A 21790-nucleotide genomic window follows, 5' to 3' on the forward strand; every position below is an offset into this window, starting at 1 on the left:
GTATATGGTTTAGACATTGGTTGCCATGTCATGCCTCGACATAGAGGATTAATGTAAAATAGCAGAGAAAGTAAAAATTCATTTGATTAAAGAAATGATTCCGGGATGATAATGAACAGATATTACAGACACACCAGCACCCAAACGTAGGAGAGATCACGTGACACAACTAGTCCGAATCATCCGCGCGAACCAATTCTTTGAAACGTTTTACTTTAAAGAAACTGTTCAAACAACCGATTCAGTGATTCTTTTAACTCAGCGCGCTGTTTTAGTCCATGAATTCGGTCTTTATTACGGGTTTATTAAAAAAGGCAGCTCAAATAGTCCTTTACAACCTAAATATATATATATATATATATATATATATATATTGTTCAAATTTATTTAGTAATGTCTCAATATACATTGACATAAGATGTTTCAATAACGTTTGTTAAAACTTACTCATACAGTATATTTACACACATATTTCCAGGCTAGTACATGTTTTATTTGTAAAAATCTGCTCTTTGGCTCGTTGTGAGTCAATTGTGTGGTAGAATGAATCGCTGACGGCGGATTCTGAATCACAAACGGACTATTCAACTCATGAATCTTATTCGTTCAACCAAAGATTCGACTCTTTGAGGATTTGGACATCGCCAGAGCGGAAAAGCGAGTCCAGAACTGGAGCTGTCATTTCTTTCGCAGATACACTTTCTGTCGGCCCTCATGTGGATGTGAAAACAAAACGAGACAGACAGCAAAGGTGAGTAGGATGATGATGACTGTCTGCTAGTGTGTGTATTTAATAGATCTGTGATGCTTTCTCTCTGCGTGCTTCAGTCTCTGATAGCCAAGAAAGGAGAGGAAGTTGTGTGGTGATGATGAGAAACACATCTGTGGCCTGCCGTTCTTTATGTAGACTAGTTGATCTCCGATTTGCAAGTTAATAAGCCTGACCTCGTAGAGACACGCTTATATTCAGACTTGTATTCAAGCTTTATTTTGGTGCCGAGTGATGATGATGATGATGTGTTTTGCGTCTGACGTGGCGCTCATTTAAATCACCCACACAGAAGCTACGTACACCTTTAAAAATAACCACACGCCGTTTAAAACACCGGGCTGTGTACAAAGCTAAGGAACTGCAGTGGCTCTACACTGTGATATACGATTGAGCAGCAAATTCTTACAAAATAGTATAGAAATAAACTGTCAGGCGATAATGCTATGGCTCTTTGATTTATACGAGGTTGTAAGTGGTTTCCTAGATACAGACAGTGGCATGTAAATGTCTTGTCACACGAAGTGAATGTACACAAAGCGTTTAACGCTTGTCAGCTAATGTTATTGGGTAATGCTTTCAAGGCCATTGGATCATTTGTAAATAAGGCACACCCGTTGAATTATTTTCTCATAATTCAATTTATTCGCTTATGATATGGTTACCTCACGAATCAATTTTTTATTATATTTATTTTCGATCAAAATATCATACATAAAATATCATCAACAAAAATTACATTTCAACATGGTCGAAAATTGAGTGGAATGAAGCACGAGCTTATTATTTTGCCACCCCATTACCACATGCTTCATTCGTCTATTACTTAAACTTATTTCTTCTTTTACTCATCTCTCTTTTTTTTTTTTACAAGAGACATATTTTATCCTTTTGGCACCTTTGACATATTATATATATTTAAATCCATGTGTATCTTTACATTTTGTAACAGACCCAAAGAAAAAAAACACACTGCAAATAAACATTAATTAAACTTTCATCATACCTTTCTTATTGTATCCTTTTTTTCAATCACCTTCATCATTATATTCCTTTAATAATATATATTTATACAACTTTTTAAACTGATTATTTTGCTGACATTAGCCCCTTTCACACATACAGACCTTTCCGGAAAATTACCGGCAATTTTCCGGAAAGGTTGTATGTGTGAACAGGTCCTTTTTGAAAATACCGGTAAATTCGTTCTGGCTATTTTCCGGAAAGAGAAGTTGTAACATTACCGGCAATTTGCCGGAATGCTGCGCTGTGTGAACGCAGAAGGAATATTTCCGGAATAAGCGCGTGCACGTCTAGAACGTGCTGACGTGAGACGTCTGCTTTAGCCAATCACAACAGTCAGACGCATTTACGTCCGCGCGGTTTGTGAGAATAAAAGCCTTTGAATATTTTTCCAGACGCATTTAGCTGCTAGAAGTTAGTCAGATCACGTTTATATGTTCTTCTTAATGCCAACTGTGCAAATAATCATCGATAAGATGCTTATGATAAGCCGTTGTTTGTTTACCTTCAAGCTTTGCGTGTGCCCATGAAACAGCCTGTGAGCGCCAGCACACACACATATTATGATCTCGACATGCGAAAGTGATCCTGCGAAAGTTGTTCACAATATTGATCATCAAAAGAGTTTGTAATTGTTTACAAATACAAGCTAAATGTTTACAAATACAAGCGCAGCCGTTTAAAGCTCATTTGTGGTGAATGATGTCAGAATTTACCGGTATTTTGGAATGGATGTGTGAATGCTCTTTTCCGGGAAATTTCCGTAACGTCCTCGCCTGTGTGAACAGCGCTTTTTTGAATATACCGGTAAAGTCGTTCCGTAAATTTTCCGGATATTTACCGGTATCACTGTGTGAAAGGGGCTAATGTTTGAGAGTCTGATCTAGACTGTTCCATAATTTCACACCACAGACAGCCATAAAGTTGTCCATGTTTCCAACCTCCTAAAATTTAGTTCTTCTCTCAGGTTATATATCCACCTTGTCTTTCTTCAAAAAACTTTTGTATACATTTTGGATGTAATTTATTCTTAGCTTCAAACATAAACTGCTGTTTTAAATTTAACCAAATCATTGAATTTAAGTATCTTTAATTTAAAAAATAAAGGATTTGCATGCTCCAAATACCCCACACCTTCTATCAGTCTGATTACTTTTTTCTGCATTGTACTTACGGACCGTAAATTAGATTTCTAAGTATTTACCCAAATTTCAACACAATAACTCGTATATGGCAACATAAGGTTTGGATGGTTTATTGGAGAATTTCGGATATGTGTCAGATTTATATCCTCAGACTGCTCCTGTGTGAAATACTTGTTCCTCACACACCCAAAGTCTTCTGTTTTGTCAGTAATAGTGAAATAACTGAATCATTTAGTGTATTAAACACCTGCTTGGAACTACTTTTTAGCTGTGTGTTTATCTAAAAATACGTTCGTCAGCCAATCAAAATCAAGCATTGGTATTTTGATAGATGATAGTAAGGATTATCATTTATGAATGTAGCAAGCTTTTTTTTTTATTGGAACTAGGAAGTTACTAATGCTGATGCTAGGTGAAGTGCTTATGTTAATACTGAAGTAAACTGTTCCTCTGTTAACATAATTAATGCAAGCATGTACACCGCCTGACAAAAGTGTTGTTGTTCATCCCAGTTGTAAGAACAATGTGACTTCTAGTTGATCGTTTGGAAAAGAGGCAGAAGATAGATTTTACCAATGAATCATCTGCATCCTAATCATCACAAATACTGCAGAAGACCTATTAGAACCTGCATGGATTCAAGATTCTCATAGAAATCAGTCAAGTTTGGTAAAGGAAAAATCATGGTTTGGGGTTATATTCAGTATAGGGGCGTGCGAGAGATCTGCAGAGTGGATGGCAACATCAACAACCTGAGGTATCAAGACATTTGTGCTGCCTGTTACATTATAAAACACAGGAGAGGGTAAATTCTTCAGCATGATAGTGCGCCTTCTCATACTTCAGCCTCCACATCAAACTTCCTGAAAGCAAAGAAGGTCAAGATGTTCCAGGAATGGCCAGCCCACTCACCAGACATGAACATTATTGAGCATGTCTGGGGTAAGATGAAGGAGGAGGCATTAAAGATGAATCCAAAGAATCTTAATGAACTCTAGGAGTCCTGCAGGAACGCTTTCTTCGCCATTCCAGATGACTTTATTAATAGGTTATTTGAGTCATTGCAGAGATGTGTGGATCCAGTCCTCCAAGTTCATGGGAGTCATACACAATATTAATTCTTTTTTTCCACTGCAGCATGACTTTCTATTCTATACTGGACACTATTTCTGTTAAGTGACAAGACTTTTGTCTAAGCAAAGTGAGACCTTACTGTTCTAATTTAATAATTAAAAATCAAGACATGATCATATTTTATTTTGGTGAGTTAAGTGTAATCTAGAGACGTTTGCCTTTCATATAAGACACTTCTTAAACCAAATGATTAACTAGAAGTCAAGTTATTATTTCTTGTTTCTAAAACTTGGTTAGGCAAAAAGACTTTTGTCAGGTAGTGTAGACCAGTGGTTCTCAAAGTGGGGGTCGGGACCCCCTGAGGGGTCGCGGGGCAATGAAGGGGGGTCGCCTGGTGATTTCCAAAAATCTATTTATTTTTATTAAACCATAAGAATTAACATATTTTATCCATAACTATACTGAAAATAAAAATTGTTGTTTATAGTTACTATATACTATATAGTTACTATAGTAGCTTATAGTTACTAGTTCTATTGGATTGCGACCCCTGGGGTAATTACGTTATATTAAGGGCAGCAATAGCGTCAGATGCATTTTGATTTTATAACATCAGGTTACACTTTCTGGCACATTTTAAGCACTGCCACAAATTTAATTGGTGTGTCTGTGTCCTTGCATGCAAGGTTTCTGTATTTATAACCACCTCAGAGGATATTAGGGGTCGCGAGTCACTGGCATTGTTATTTTGGGGGTCGCGGGCTGAAAAGTTTGGGAACCCCTGGTGTAGACTACCATGTATACATAAGCAGATGTGTTTTCTTTCTGGACTCAGTACCATTTTATAAATGTTTGCATTACTGACCTAAAACAATAGTTCACTAACACAGTGGTTCCCAACCTTTTTCTTTGGGGCCCCCCCCATGAACATATACAAACATTGGAGCCCCCCACCATATAAATACACACGCACGCACATACATATGTACTGTGTGTGTGTGTGTGTGTATGTGTATATATATATATATATATATAAATATATATATATATATATATATATATATATATATATATATATATATATATATATATATATATATATATATATGTGTGTGTGTGTGTGTGTGTGTGTGTGTTTGTGTAATATTAATATATAGTAATATGTATAGAAAATATTAATTAATCAGTTTTAACTTGTCTTGGCCTTCAACAAAACCAAAATTTAGGTAGGCTTTGTCATACTGTCTAATCTTTTTCTTCGCCTCTGAAGAATCACTGCATTTACGTTTGTCTGCCATTTTTGTTTTGATTTTGCCTTTACGACACGTTGACAAGCAGATTGCGCGAGTGAGCAAAATTTAAATAATTATTTAAAGTTATTTATTTGAATTATTTTCACTATTATGTTGGAATTTTAAGCATGCGTTTAGATTTTTATTTATTTTTTTGGTACTTAAAAATACATATATAATAGTAGGGCTGCTCGATTTTGGGAAAAATCATAATCACGATTATTTTGGTCATAATTGTAATCACGATTATTCAAAACCATTGCCAGTTAAAGTCAAAATTATTAGCGCTCCTGAGATTTTTTTTTTTTTTTATAAATATTTCCTAAATTATGTTTAACAGAGCAAGGAATTTTAACAGTATTTCCTATAATATTTTTTCTTCTATTTGTTTTATTTTAGCTAGAATAAAGAAAGGTTTAAATATTTTGAAACCAATTTAAGGTCAATATTATTAGCCCCCTTAAGCAATATATATTTTTGATTGTCTGCAGAATAAACTACCGTTATAATGACTTGCCTTATTACTCTAATTAAGCCTTTGAACTGCACTTTAATCTGAATGATTGTATTTTGAAAAATATCTAGTAAAATATTATGTGTGCTGTCATTATAGCAAAGACAAAAAGAAATCAGTAATTAGAAATGAGATATCAAAACTATTATGTTCAGAAATAAGTTAATAAAATATTCTTTCCATGAAACAGAAATTGGGCAGGAAAAGGTTTGCTAATATTCAAGAGGGCTAATAATTCTGACTTCAACTGTATACATACAGTTATTTTCCACCCTGCAAAGGAAAGAGAAATAAATACAATAGAATAAAAATATGAAACAAACTGTGCTTTAAGCATCTTCACTGTAAGAAAAACACTTTAGCTACAGCAGTCCTTCAGTCAAGAGCAGCGAGGGTTTTCTCGTTGTGTTTGTTTAATAATGATAAAAACACGCGGCAGAAGGATTATAGCGTGATGTCTCTTTAATGGTTTCTCTTTCACGTCTTTTGATCCTCAACTTGTTTGTTTATAACACAAATGAGGGTTAATGTAAATAATCACTAAACACCGCGTTTTGACACCTATTTGACCATTAAAGCGCTCACGTTAAGATGACTTTAGATGTCTGCGCTCCTCTGCTCGTCTCAGTGTGTGAATGAGAGTGAATGCTGACCGGCCGCATGCTTCTGACTGCGTGATCGTGCTGCACACACACATAAGCTTTTTCGCGCTTTTAAGAGCCATTTAAGAGCGTGTACAACTGGAACGTGGCAAAATATGATGCAATAATCATTTATCTCGATTAATGCTTTTTTATAATCGTTTGAAACCGAAATCTAAATCGGATATTCAATTAATTGCAAAGCCCTATATAATAGTGGAGCATTTGTATGCCTTTTTCTACCTCAATACTTATCCTCTCCCGCGCCCCCCCCCCCGTGAACTCTGCCGCCCCCCTTAGGGGGGCGCGGACCCCAGGTTGGAAACCACTGCACTAACATATGAAAATCTTGTGTTCATGAGTTTACTCCCTATCATGCCAGATAAAGATGTATGTTTATTCACCAGATCCACCATCAAGAGATACTCATATTTGATGGTACGTTTTGCGCCACAGTAAAGCCATGCAGGACATTTCAAGTTTTGCTGAATAATAGTCTTTTAGTTTATTGGTTCGGTGCAGTGATTATGAGTGAAACATCATGTCATCGTTGTGTATTTGCGTAATCACATATTTAACTCTTGCTTTAACATTTTACTTTTCTTTTTAACCAGAGATGTGTGATGAAAAACAGTCCTAAAGAACGGCAAAGCCAATCAGGTATAGTTCAGATTTATAATCTAACTTCTACCATCTGAGATAATAGAAAAAGTTGAACTTTTAAATAAAAAAGACTTTGATATTATTTTCTGCTGGACATATGGGTTTGATTGGAAACGAACGTGCAGATAAAGCAGCTAAGGAAGCCCCACAGTTGGAGATTACAGAATGTAAAATTTCTGTATCTGATTTAAAATGCGCTTTAAATCTGTATATTACCGAGAAATGGCAAACGGAATGGGATGAATGTAGGAATAACAAACTGTATGGAGTGAATCCATTTGTAAATGAAAGAAATAATTATCGTTTTGAAAGTAGACATGACCAGATAGTATATACGAGATGTAGAATTGGACACTCAAGACTTACACACACATATTTATTGAAAGGGGAAGAAAACATATTTCAGTAGAACTTGTATTTTTAAATGATATTAGAGAATGTTTTGATTCGGGAAATAGTTTAAGTGAAATGTTTGAAAAGGAGTTTTCTGGAATAATTAACTTTAATCAAACTAAAAGATTGTATATGACTGTTTTCAGTGTTGTTTGCTATTTGTATGTCATTTGTTTTGTTTTTTACAATGTATGTTTGTTAAGAAACTGATAAGATTTTATGATTATATATTGTGTATTTAGCATATGTTTTTGCCATGAATATAGCCAATGTTGCTGATATGGCTAATAAAAATAATAAAAGTTCCACCATCTGAGCATTTTATCAGCTTCAAAATGATGGTGTCAGATAGTAATGTCATGCCTTTGTATATTTACCATACTAATATTCATACATTTCACATGGTGTCAAATAGAAATGCTCACCTGGAGGGTAAAATAAGCCTTTTGTGATTTGTCTGGCACTTATTTTACAGGGTTTTTTGCTAGGTACTAATATAGTATAGGAATTTAATTAAAATACCAAAATCAGCATTCACCTATACAACTGCAAATGATGTACAGGTGAACAGATTCATCCATAGTACAAATGCAGTGCTCTAAATGGCAAGTTAAACATAAAGATAGGATTAGGATTAAGACTTTAGGCATATTCTTATTCTAAATTAAGTTAATCTAATATACATATAATTTTATTTATTTATCTTTTTAAATCAGGAATGAATTGAATTAGATTGTTTGATATCACAGACTTAAAACATTAAAGGATCAGATTTTCAAGTTTTTTTTCTGTATGTCAAAAATGCAGCAGGTGTCCAAAACATTTCCTTCACAACTTTTGTTTCACTTTTGATTTTTCAGAAATTCGATCTAAATATTCATGGCTTGAAAAAAATGAAACTTTACAGGACTGTATTGCAGATCTGGAGGATTTGCCCTCCAGGTTTCCACACTTACTGTTAGCAAATATCCCAACAATGCGACATACTATCTGTGTGATGCACGCTTTCCAAAAGAATCTAAATTTCAGTGCAGAGAAAACAGCAGTCATTTTAAATGTATTTACATAGCCCTTCATACAGTTACCGTAAATTGCTAAACAGCAGCTTTACACTATTAACAATGAGACCAATAGTAATTAAAAGTTGTTTAAAGCAAACATTTCCAGATAGTTAACTTTAGCAAGCTGTTTTAAACTACTTTTATACTTAATTTTGTTCTTCTGTTTTGTAAATTGAAACCTTCAAGCTTTTGTCACTGCTATACTGTAGGTACATCACAGTACATCAACATCTATAGCGACGTCTACACCAATATCAATGGAGTTTTCATCTAAAAATGTTCAATCTGAGATCTAAATGTAGCTGCTTGATTCATATGGATTTATTGGCTTTGAATTTTTGAGTTTTTGAGTTTTTATACGCTCTTGATTCAAAACAAAATCATAAGTTTCGATGCTTCAAGAAGCATTGTTTTGAAAGCAGCCTTCACTAGTCCATTAGATGTTTTCTTTCCCTTATTTGTTTGGCGCATGTACTCGTGTGCGATCAGAAATCTAGTGTCTGCCTCTACTTTCACTTCGCTCCGAAGCCCCAGCTGACCCTCTTTGGCCTAAGGTATTCGGCAAGCCAAAAAAGGCTGGCCGCTGGCCCAGAGAAAGCCCTGCTTTGGCCCGATTAGGCCCCGGAAGTGACAGTGGAAACGTGGCTATTGGGCCATCGTGAATACAGCATTTTAAAATGTAGCTACTTTAAAGAGCATTTTAAAATCGTAAATATTTCTGTTTTCCAAAAAACACTGTCTCAATATGGACGGAAGGTTAAACAAAGACTTATTAGTGTGAACATGGCCTAAAGGAATTATGAAGTACAGTAAACAACAGTCAAACAATAAAACTATTTGTATTACATTGTATTAAGAATGTTTGTGGTTTGTGAGGATACATTAAAATATTATATTTAACAAATACCAGTTCGCACCATCAAATGGCACACTGCATGTACACACTGCAAAAAAAAAAAAACGCTTGAAAAAATTCTTACTTGGATTTATTTTGCCTTTATAGTCCAAATATCTGAAAATGATTGAATCACGAAGCATTTGACATTGTAAAACATTGTCAAAATTGTCTTGTTGCATTAAATCACTAAATGGCCTAGGAGCTAAATACATCACAGATATGCTGACTGAATACAAATCCAACAGATCACTGAGAACTGTAGGATCAAATTCCAAGAGTTCAGTCAAAGCAGGGTGAATCAGCCTTCAGCTACTATGCTGGAATCAGCTTTCAGAAATGATCAGATGTGCTCCAACATTAAGGCTGATTTATACTTCTGCGTCAAACGTCGCGTATGCTACGGCGCTGACGCATAGCCCTTCGCCGTGGCCATCGCCGTCACTGACGTGCACCTCTCAAAAAATGTAACGACGCGTAGCGTAAGCTCTGTGATTGGTCGGCTTGGTAGCGCTGACGAGTCTGGGCGGGACCGAGAGCCGCGCGAATGGCGCGAGCGATTGTTTACAAGTGTGGAGTCCCGTGAAGGAGCTCTGGATGGAAAGTTTTGTTTTGTGTTTACCTCATAGTTAAAGTTGTTGCACGTCCGCCGGTTCCTGCCTCAAAATGAGCAAGTTTGAGCCACTTGTACATCCCGGAAGTGTTCAGGAAAAGCAAAAAAGCAGAGAAGAAACTCGACACAGAGGAACATTAACACCTCACTGCCCACTAGCATTTCGGAAGTGTTAATGCAGACCAACAGAAACAGCGCGCAGAAGTATAAATGCACAGCCACGCGCGTTGCCTGCGCCGTGGGTTACGCCGGTCACTTGACGCAGAAGTATAAATCAGGCTTTAGGCACGTTCAAATCAAGACTGAAAACACATCTGTTTAGCTGTGCCTTTACTGAATGAGCACTGTGCTGCGTCCCACTATTATGTCTTTCTTTTCTTTTTTTCTTTTATAACCTGTTTTAACACATTGTAATCTGGTTTTATCTTTTTTTATTCATTTTATTGTTTGTTTGTTTTTTTCTTATACTTTTTTATTTTTGTTTATGTAAAGCACTTTGAATTGCCACTGTGTATGAAATGTGCTATATAAATAAACTTGCCTTGCCTTGTTTTAAGAAAAAAAAAATCAAAATGAAGTGAGTTTTTGCTTAAAACAAGCTAAATAATCTTCTAATGCCAGGGTAAGCAAACTGTGTCAAAAGGAAAAACAAGGTTAGTTTGCTTACCCCACTGGCAGAATATTTAGCTTGTTTTAACAAAAAAACTCACTTGATTTTGACTGATTATTTCTTAAAACAGGTTGCACGGTGTCTCAGGTTAGCACTGTCACCTCACATCATGAAGTCCACTGGTTCGAGTCTGGGCTGGGCCAGTTGGCATTTCTGTGTGGAGTTTACATGTTTTCATGTGTGAATGCAAGAGGGTACGAGTGTTCCCCGGTAATGAGTTGTGGCTGGAACGACATCCGCTGCATAAAACATATGATGGAATAATTGGTGGTTCATTCCGCTGTGGCGATCTCTGATAAATCAGAGACTAAGCTGAAGGAAAACGAATGAACTGATGAATATATGACATTGTGATTCAAAACTCTCCTTCACAGCTACTATGAGCAGTGAGCTCACAGTGCCAATGGGCTCTCCAGCTCCCGGCGGCTCAGACCGGCTGCAGGATGGCGGTGGGATGGACTACAGGGACTGGGTTCGGCGCAGTTATCTGGAGCTGGTGACCTCCAACCATCACTCGGTCCAGGCTCTGTCATGGAGAAAACTGTACCTCAGCAGGGCCAAACTCAAAGCCTCCAGTCGAACCTCAGCCCTGCTGTCTGGCTTTGCCATGGTGAGTGTTTATGTTTGTGGCGAGCTACCTAATGCAGTTGAAGACAAAATCATTCGCACTCCTGTGAAGTCTTTACAAATATTTCTCAAATGATGTTTAACAGAGCAAGGAAATTTTTTACAGTATTTCCTATAATATTTTTTTTCTGGAGAAAGTCTTATTTGCTTTATTTTGGCTAGAATGAAAGCAGTTTTTATTTATTTTTAAACATTTGAAGCTAATTTTATTAGCCATTTTAAGCAATATATATATATATATATATATATATATATATATATATAAATAAATATATATATATATATATATATATATATATATATATATATATATATATATATATATATATATATATATATATATATATATATATAAATAAATAAATAAATATATATATATATATATATATATATATATATATATATATATATATATATAAATAAATATATATATATATATATATATATATATATATATATATATATATATATATATATATATAAATAAATAAATAAATAAATAAATAAATAAATATATATAAATAAATAAATATATATATATATACACACATTTTTGATTGTCTTCAGAAAAAAACATCGATATACGGTGATTTGCGTAATTACTTTAGCTTGCCTAATTAATGTCACTTTAAGCTGAATAGTAGTGTCTTGAAAAATATCCAGTCAAAGGCAGGGCTAATAATTCTGACTTCAACTAAATGTCTGGCTCTTCAATGAGTGTGTTGTGCTCGCGGTCGATTGTGGAAAACTCCGGAAATATAGCATGTGGGTTGTTTTAATTCTTAAAAGCATTAGATGGATTGGAGATAAGATCTAAAAGGAAATTTTCTTGTGACACTTTGTGGCCTGAGGAGAGCATAACAGCGAGCACCCGTGTGACAGGAAGCATTTTTAACATTCATTTTCTCCACTGGGATTTTCAGCATTCTTGAGTAAAGCGTTTTGAAAGCTTCCGGCTCAGACATGAATTTCTACATCGCAAACGTTTCGATTTGAAGTTGCAAGATTTAAGTTCAGTGATTGTGCTTATTATAATTATATTAAACAAAGAACTTGTTGGTTCATTCCACAGTGGCGACCCCTGATAAATAAGGGAACAAGCCAAAGGAAAATGAATGAATCAATTTTAGTGATTGATTGCTACTGACTGAAGTGTAAAGCGATAGTTCATCACAAAATGATCTTGTGATCAACTAAAGTATGAAATGTTTGGTTCATGACAGAATATTTGGAAGGGAGTCAGTGTAGGCTGACAGAACTTGCTGCAGTGATTCATGCGAGTGGGCAGCAGTTGTGGGATCTTTTGTCAGCATTATGCATTTCTGCATTGCATTCAGGATGTTTAAACGGTGCTATTCAAAACCATTGGGGGTTTTACGATTTTCTTCATATGTTTTTGAAATAAGCAGCTTATGCTCATCAAGGATGTATTCATTTGATCTAAAATACAGTAAAATGCTCTATTTACTGATAAATATTACATTAAACTAACTATTTTCTGGCCTTTATTCCTGTGATCAAAGCAAATTTTAGCATCCTTTATCCAGACTTCAGCATTACATGATCCTTCAGAAATAATTCTAATATTTTAACTTGTTCAGTGTTGAAAACAGGTTTGGAATTATATTATGAACATTATATTGCAATTAATAACACCGTTAATTGTTTGTTGGTATTTAATTTATGTGTGCTTGTTGGAAAAAAAGTTTTTATGTGGCATTAAGATGTCAAAAACTGTATTTTTTAACATGAACAAACAATTATTTTTGTTAGTGTTAGTGAAGGAAAATAAAGTCATTCATTGTTAGTCCTCGTAACTCATAGTGCAATAACTAATGTTAGCAAGCACAACTTTGGAATTTAAATTCAACGCAAAAATAAAAAGAAAAATCTATCAATAGTAACAAATCGTCATGTCGTCCAAACCCTGCAGCACAAATGAAGATATTTTGGATAAAATCCCAGAGCTCCATAATGCTCTAAAAACAGCAAGACGAAAAATTTGTCACATGCACACAGACCTTGCGCAGAAAGTCCAATGCGTATTTATTAATCCATTGCGAAATAATTCACAAAACAATACATAATGGAGTCTTCGAGTAGTTAAGAAAATTTTTCAAAATTTCGGATTCAGTTTGCAGTAACCTTTAGTTTGTGTTAGTAAATGCATTTCAGTACTAAATAAAAAATAACCATCTTTTTTTCACGTTCAAATCTGAAAACTTTGTTAGTAAATACATGTCAGTACTAGATTAAACAACATATTTTTTTAGCATTTAAATCCATAAAATGTCATGTCACTACTAAATAAAACAACCTTTTTTACATTGGAATTCGAAAAAATCGTCACGTGCATACAAACCTTGAACATCGAGTCGCATGTGTATTTGTGAAGATAATTTTTCGAAATTTCGGATTCAGTTTGCAGTAACCTTTAGTTTGTGTTAGTAAATGCATATCAGTACTAATTAAAACATAACCATCTTTTTTTTCGCATTTAAATCTGAAAAATCCGATTGTCAATACTAGATAAAACAACATTTTTTCACATTCAAATCCGAACGCACGCACACACGCACACAAACCTTGAACAAAATCAGATGCGTATTTAATAATCCATTGCGAAATAATTCGCAAAACAATACAAATTTGAGTCTGAGTCGAAAAGATGATTTTTCAAAATTTCTGAAAAATCCGATTTTCAATACTAGATAAAACAAAATTTTTTCGCATTTAAATCCGAAAAATTACATGTCACTACTACGTATTTAAATCCAAAAAAAATCGTCACATGCACACAAACTTTGAACACAGTCCGATGCGTATTAAATAATCCATTGTAAAATAATACACAAAACAATAAAAAATGGAGTCTTCAAGTAGTGAAGATAACTTTTCAGAATTTCAGATTCAGTGTGCAGTAACCTTTAGTTTGTGTTGGTAAACTAAACACAAACTTCAGTAACTTTTCTTCACATTCAAATCTGAAAAATTCGTTGCACACACACAAACCTTGCACATCGAGTTCGATGCGTATCACATTGATCAGCAAACAAGAACAAAAGGCTCAACTAAAGAAAACAAATCTCACTGGTTCTTGCTGAAGCTCAAACATACCATGTGACTAACAAGAATGAACCTCATTGGTTCTCACACTTCAAGCAAGCATGGCATGTTTGTCCAAATCTGAGTGCTAAAAGCATTCGTTGCTGATATAAGCCTAAATTGGATTAAACGGCTCGATTCATGTGGACGTATTTGTACAATTTTGAAGCAGTTTTGTGTGAGTAGACTTTCAAATTATTTATTAATGCGTATTTATTAATCCATTGCAAAATAATTCACAAAACAAGACAAAATGGAGTCTTTAAATTTCAGATTCAGTATGCAATAATCTTTAGTTTGTGTTATGCCGAGTTCAGACTACATGATTTTTAAAGTAGACTTTTCACAGATGTTTTCACACTGCATGACTACCTGGGCTAGCGTTTTGTCACTGCATTGTTTACACTGCATGGATCGGCGATAGGGGCTTTCACATTGCATGACTTTTCAATAGGAAGAATCGCCGACAACTTTGTCAAAACTACGTCTCACAAACACTAAGTATATCTTTTGATATGGGGTAGAAAATGTGCATATTTGCTCACCTGGGTTTGAAGGATATTAGCAATTTCTCCTCAACTTTCTTTTTTAACTTTCTGTATGAAACACCAAACAGACACGTGTGCTCCTGTCAGACCTCATCTAGTTTGTCCTCTATTTTTTGGGTGCTAATAAACTGTAAACGAGCGCTTTTAACTTTTCCCCCAACCTCCCGCTGGCCTGCAGATACACACACGCAAGTGAATGCTGCTCTCTCATTGGCTGTAGGCGATCACCGTTGTTATTTTCAGTCAAAACTCTATTCACTCGGCATAATTTAAATTGCAGACAGCTCCAGGTAATTAGCACGCCAAATATCTCACAGGCATCGGCCATTAATTAGCAACGATTTGCCTGTGATTTTAGGTATTTCATTTCTCAAAACCTGTCGGCGAGTCAAAATTGGGCTAAAATCATGCAGTCTGAACTCAGCATTAGTAAATAAATGTCACTACAAATAAAACATAACATGCATTGTTTACAATCTCTCCTAGTTTGGTCAATTTAGCTGATAGCGACACTTTTGACTTCAACTGAATAACCGTTTCCGTTTTCGCCATTGGTTCTAATGTGTTGGTGAGCAGGTAGCCATGGTGGAGGTTCAGCTGGAGATGCAGTACAACTACCCTCGAGTCTTGCTCATCGCCTTCAGCGTATGCACCACAGTGCTGGTGGCCGTCCACCTATTCGCCCTCCTCATCAGCACCTGCATCCTGCCCAACGTAGAAGCCGTCAGCAACATCCACAACCTCAACTCCGTCTCCGAGTCTCCTCACGAGAGGATGCACCACTACATCGAGCTAGCCTGGGGTTTTTCCACCGCTCTGGGCATCCTCCTGTTTCTGGCCGAGGTGGTGCTGCTCTGCTGGATCAAGTTCCTGCCGGTTGACTCCGGGGCTCAGTCGGCCTCAGCCCTGGTGGCTCTTAAGCAGAACTGCAGCACTCCTGCTGTCCAGCCCGGCCACAGCGGCTGGCAGGCGGCTTTAGCCTCCACTATCATCATGGTGCCGGTGGGATTGATCTTTGTGGTGTTCACCATTCACTTCTACCGTTCACTAGTGCGGCACAAAACAGAGCGCCACCATCAGGAGATCGAGGAACTGCACAAAATCAAAGTGCAGCTGGACGGGCATGAGCGTGGCCTGCAGGCAGTCTGAGATCTTCCAGTCGGGCAGCGGTCCATCCATCGCTTGACTTTTTGAGCTTTCAAGCACATCAGAAACTCCTCCTCGAGGAGTCTTTCTTTTTGTTTTCTTCTGAGAGGAAATGCCTTGTCGCTTGACGGAAGGATTATTTGTGTAGAAACTGAAGAGGCTTTACAGCAGCAACAACAAAAAGGTGCATGTTTACAAGATTTCAACCACAAGGGCTATTTATTTATGTTTCTTTTGGCTTTAGGTCATGTTTGGATGCATCTTTAAGTGCCATTTTCTGTTTCCATGCCTTTAATTGACCCCAAAATGGAAATTGAGCCTTTATATGCTTCTACTGATGTCATTTCAAACCCATAAAATAGGTTCGTTTCGGTGACCCAAATAAAGGTAAATTTAATCGCATCCAAGCGACTTATGTCCCCACATTTTAATTAATATATCGATTAACCGTTTAATTGAAGTCTTCTAACACTGTTGCTTTATATAATGAACAGATTTATCAGTTTGATTTATCAGCAAACAAAAGACAGAACAAACCTCATTGGTTCTTGCTAAAGCTCAAACATACCATGTGACTAGCAAGAATGAACCTCATTGGTTCTCACACGTCAAGCAAGCATGGCATCTTTGTCCAAATCTGAATGCTGTAAACCACAGGTGTCAATTCTAGTTCCTGGAGGGACGGAGCTCTGCAGAATTTAGTTTCAATCCTAATTAAACACACCCGATCAAACTAATTTGGTTCTTCAGGCTTGTTTGAAACCGACAGGTAAGTCTGTTGGAGCAGGGTTGGAACTAAACTGTGCATAGCTGTGGGCCTCCATGCACTGGGTTTGACTCCTGTGCTGTAAAGCATAGGTCTTATATTCAATTCCTGGAGGGCCGGAGCTTTGCACAGTTTTGCTTCAACCCTAATCAAACGTAGCTGATCTAGTAGTATCTAGTGGTCTTGAACACCTTGATTAGTTGGATCAGCTGTGTTTGATTAGGGTTGGAGCAAAACTGTGCAGAGCTGCGGCCCTCCAGGAATTGAAGATAAGACCTATGATCGAAATCAGGGATGTCAAACTCAATTCCTGGAGGGAACAGTTTAGTTCTAACCCTAATTAAACACATATGATCAAACTTATTGAGTCCTTCAGGCTTGTTTGAAACCTACAGGTAAAGCTGCGGTCACACTGGGCTTTTCCTCCCATAGACTTCCATTCATATGCACGCGAATTGCGTCAGACCGGAAATGCAGGGTCATGCGTCAAGTTTCAGAGGTTGCTGCGGTGCAAAGTTCAAGCTTGGTGAACTCTGGACCTGTGAAATCGCATCGCTTGACTGCTTGAGACCAATCGAGGATCAAAACATGACCCCTCTGGACAAACATTTAAAATATGGAGCAATCGCTCGCTTTTTAAATGTCTAATCATCTTGTTTAATCCCCCCACTTTTCGCAGCACCGTATGACAGAATTCCGCACACACAAACTCTAGTGTGACCGCAGCTTTAGTGTGTTGGAGCAGGGTTGGAACTAAACTGTGCAGGGCTGTGGCCCTCCAGGAATTGAGTTTGACATCTCTGCTCTAAATATTCTTTGCTAATATAAGCTTAAATTGGATTAAACGGCTTGATACCTGTGGATTTATTTGTAAAACCTTGGAGCAGTTTTGTGTGAGTGGACTTTCCAACTTGAGGCTCTTGATATCTTTTCTGAAGATGAGGAAAAGTCTTATGGGTTTGGAATGATATGAGGGTGAGTATACTATGACAGAATGTTTATTGCGAGGTGAACTTAAACTGTAAATACAAAAAACTGAATGTCAAAGAGGGTCTGTGTTCAGTATCATCTCCTGTTTCGCTTTATTTCGCCGTGCCATCCTGGATCAATAGTGTGCCACTGATAATGAGACCAAATGAGTTGGTCTTTGATCTAGATCTAGAGCTGCCAGAGTCACTGCCAGAGCATATTTGACTGAATTATCCAGCTTTTGCATTGCACATGCCTGTTTGAGCATCTGTTTAAAGTTATCTATGTCATCATTTACTCCTCTACATGTCACTTCTAACAAATTCAAAGCAATGGAGTCGAAATCCACACCTGACACCGTCTTAATCTTTCAATGTACAGACAAAATTCAGCAGGAAAAAAAGGAAGTCATGTCTAAATTGATGGTTTAATGCTCACTTCCCTTTAAGAAAACTCACGCACCTCATACAGTTTATATTTAATTGTGCATCTAATACTATAATCTTTAATTCTGCAAATGTGTGATCCCGAAAACAGATTCATTTTAAGCTGAAAATGAAGTCTTGCTCATGCTAGGGTTATATGTAGTGCAGTATTTTTAGCTTGGGTGTGAAATCTAGACGCTTTAGCCATGCACTGTGCATTCTTGTATTTCATTGAAGGTTTTGCATGTCTAATATAATGCACTGTCACTTGTCAAGCACAAATGTGGAGTTTTTTTTTAAATCCATGCTTCACTCAAGGCCTATTGAATGTTTATTGAATGTGGGCTACTAGAAGTTTACGCAGTCGACGACCATGGTCTCGGTCAAGAATGAATTGCTTGAATAAAACTGACAAATTTGCTCAAATGAACAGAAAAAGCTTGCTTCATAGGATGAGCTGAAGTCGTTTATTGTGAACCTGGTTGCCAGGACGATCATCGGGCTCAAAATAAGTTCTGATATTTTATGCATCAAGTCAATCTGAGGACAACATTCCAGAGCGAAAAGAAGTCGGACCAATTTCTGTCTGCCTTAACTAACTAAACTGACAAAAGTGCACTTGTAGTGTAGTCCGTGGAAATGTTGTGTCTGGTTTGTTTTACAGACTGATTTAATCCGCTGTCTGTCTTTCAGAATGTTAACTTCTGAGCTGTGGCGAATAACAGCTTGAGAATCGATTTTGAAATTTTAAAAATACATCAATGTTCTCGCTTGAATTGATTTTGAATTTGTTTTTAACAGCAGATGGCGCTCTACGCCGATTTTTAACAGCAGATGACGCTTTATGATGGTTTTTATTGGGAGATGGAGCTCTACGCTAGTTTTTAACAGCAAATGGCGCTCTAGGCTGGTTTTTAGCAGCAGATGGCGCTCTAGGCCGGTTTTTAACAGTAGATGGCGCTCTATGCCGGTTTTTAACAGTAGATGGCGCTCTATGATGGTTTTTAACAGCAGATGAGGCTCTGCCCTTGTTTTTAACAGCAGATGGCGCTCTATGGTGGTTTTTAAAAGCACATGGCGCTCTATGCTGGTTTTTAATAGGAGATGGAGCTCTACGCTAGTTTTTAACAGCAAATGGTGCTCTAGGCTGGTTTTTAACATCACATGGCGCTCTACGCTAGTTTTTAACAACAGATGGGGCTCTACGCTGGTTTTAAACAGGAGGTGGAGCTCTATGCTAGTTTTTAACAGCAAATGGTGCTCTAGGCTGGTTTTTAACATCACATGGCGCTCTAGGTTGGTTTTTAACAGCAGATGGGGCTCTACGATGGTTTTTAACAGGAGATGGAGCTCTATGCTAGTTTTTAACAGCAGATGGAGATCTCTGCTAGTTTTTAACAGCAGATGGTGCTCTACGCTGGTTTTTAACAGCAGATGGCGCTCTACGCTAGTTTTTAACAGGAGATAGAGCTTTACGCTAGTTTTTAACACCAGATGGCGCTCTAGGCTGGTTTTTAACACCAGATGGCGCTCTGAAGGTTTTTAACAGCAGATGGCGCTGTGATAGTTTTTAATAGCAAATGACGCTCAACGCTGGTTTTTAACTGTAGATTGGGCTTTAAACTACTTTTAAACAGCAGATGGAGCTCTACGCTAGTTTTTAACTGCAGTTGCTGCTCTATGCTGGTTTTTAACAGCAGATGGCGCTCTACGCTAGATTTTCCCAGTTGATATTGTCTGCGCTAGTTTTTAACAGCAGATGACACTCTATGCTAGTTTTTTAACAGCAGGTGGTCCTCTTCTCAGTATTTAGCAGCAGAGGGCTATCAAGGCTATGCTAGTTTTTCACTGCAAATGGCAGTCTAGGCTAATTTTTAACCGCAAAAGGTGCTCTACAGAAATTTTTAACTAATTTCTAACTTGCCTGACTTCTGAGTGTTTGAGTGTATTGTTAAAAAAATGCCATCTTCAGTTAAAACTATCCTAGAGCGCCATGTGCAATTAAAAACTATCCTAGAACGCCACCCGCTGTTAAAAACTATCCTATAGCACCATTTACTGTTAAAAACTGTCCTATAGTGTCATCCACTGTAAAACCGTTTCTCGAGCACCATCTGCTGTTAAAAAACAAGCCTAGAGCACCATTTGCTGTTAAAAACAAGCATAGAGGGCCATCTGCTGTTAAAAGTAAGCCTAGAGAGCCACCTGCTGTTAAAAACTAGCCTAGAGCGCCATCTGCCGTTAAAAACTATCCTAGAGCGCCATCTGCTGCTAAACACTAGCCTAGAGCGCCATCTACTGTTAAAAACTTGCCTTGTGCACAATCTGCTGTTAAAATCTAGCCTAGTGACAATTTGATGTAATAACTAGCCTAGAGTGCTTCTGCTGTTAAAAACGATCTTGGAGTGCCATCTTAAAAATTAGCCTAGCGCCACATCTCCTGCCAATAGCTGGCCTAGGGCGCCATCTGCTGTTAAAAACTAGCCTAAATTCCCATCTGCTGTTAAAAACTGATCTTAAAATCGATTCAAGAAGGAATATTGAAGCCCTTTAAGAATTGCAGAATTGATTTCTTGAATGATCTTTCACCACAGCTCCATAAACTTAGTTTCATAACACATCAGTTTAATTTATTAGTATGTTCATCAGGCTGCATTTTGAAGTTCATAAGGTATATCGATGCACTGCAGTTTGAACACTCAAACTCGACCAAAATTGTGTGTATACTCTGCTTGTGGATGCTTTAAGAAGCACTTTGCTTTTTTTGTGTATGTATATTTGTTTGTGTGTGTGTGGATGAATACATTAGTATAATTTTTTCATACTTCTGTTTCCCTGTGCCACACTATCAGTAAAGAAACATAACAAATATCTAGTGCAAATCGTTTTCCTGTTCAGAACATGTAGGCGAATATTATGGAAATGTTTTGTTGAGCATGTCCTTTCACTCTCTGTCTGTACTTGTATGTTAATTTATGTCAAATAAACACAAGTTATTTTGTTTACTTCAATTTGATGTCAGTTGGGTATTTGACCAGCTTTGGTCAGACTGCAGTTTTCCTTGTGACATATATTTTCTATTTCTTGATACAGGGATTTAAAAATAAATATTGCAAAGTATTAAATGGCTTAAATGCAGTGATGTAAAGTAACAAATTACAAATACTCAAACTACAGTAATTGAATAGTTTAAAAAATGTGTACTTTTACTTTCCCTCGAGTACATTTACAGTGCAGTATTGGTACCTTACTCCAGTACTTTCCTTCAATCTGCAGTCATCACTTTCTTTTTTTCTTGTCTATGGGGATTAGTAAAGTCAGTGCTGTGATTCCTGTTTAATCAAATCACACAAAGAAGGTAAATCATCTCTTAATGAACTACCTCAAGACATGTGTGATTTATAATTGCAGCAAACTGATTGGAAGCATTGAAAGTGTCCAAGAAGATTTC

General features: G+C 36.8%; 2 protein-coding genes across 4 annotated transcripts in view; both read left to right on the plus strand.

Moving 5' to 3' along the window:
* Positions 1-21790, plus strand: part of lrwd1 (leucine-rich repeats and WD repeat domain containing 1) — a 779065-nt gene that overhangs the window by 80213 nt on the left and 677062 nt on the right. The gene's annotated exons all lie outside the window — the stretch shown is intronic.
* Positions 629-21350, plus strand: orai2 (ORAI calcium release-activated calcium modulator 2). 2 transcript variants are annotated; one of them, XM_005165570.5, is made up of 4 exons: positions 629-751; positions 7073-7118; positions 11128-11363; positions 15610-21350. In XM_005165570.5, exons 2-4 carry the CDS (start codon positions 7082-7084, stop codon positions 16180-16182), a joined length of 846 nt encoding a protein of 281 aa, XP_005165627.1. In that variant the 5' UTR covers positions 629-751; positions 7073-7081; the 3' UTR covers positions 16183-21350. The 2 variants fall into 2 exon arrangements, with proteins under 2 accessions (XP_005165627.1, NP_001159919.1); NM_001166447.1 differs by lacking the exon at positions 7073-7118 and having other exon boundaries at positions 683-751; positions 15610-16182.

The sequence above is a fragment of the Danio rerio genome, chromosome 5 (assembly GCF_049306965.1).
Source record: "Danio rerio strain Tuebingen ecotype United States chromosome 5, GRCz12tu, whole genome shotgun sequence".
Lineage (NCBI taxonomy): Eukaryota > Metazoa > Chordata > Actinopteri > Cypriniformes > Danionidae > Danio > Danio rerio.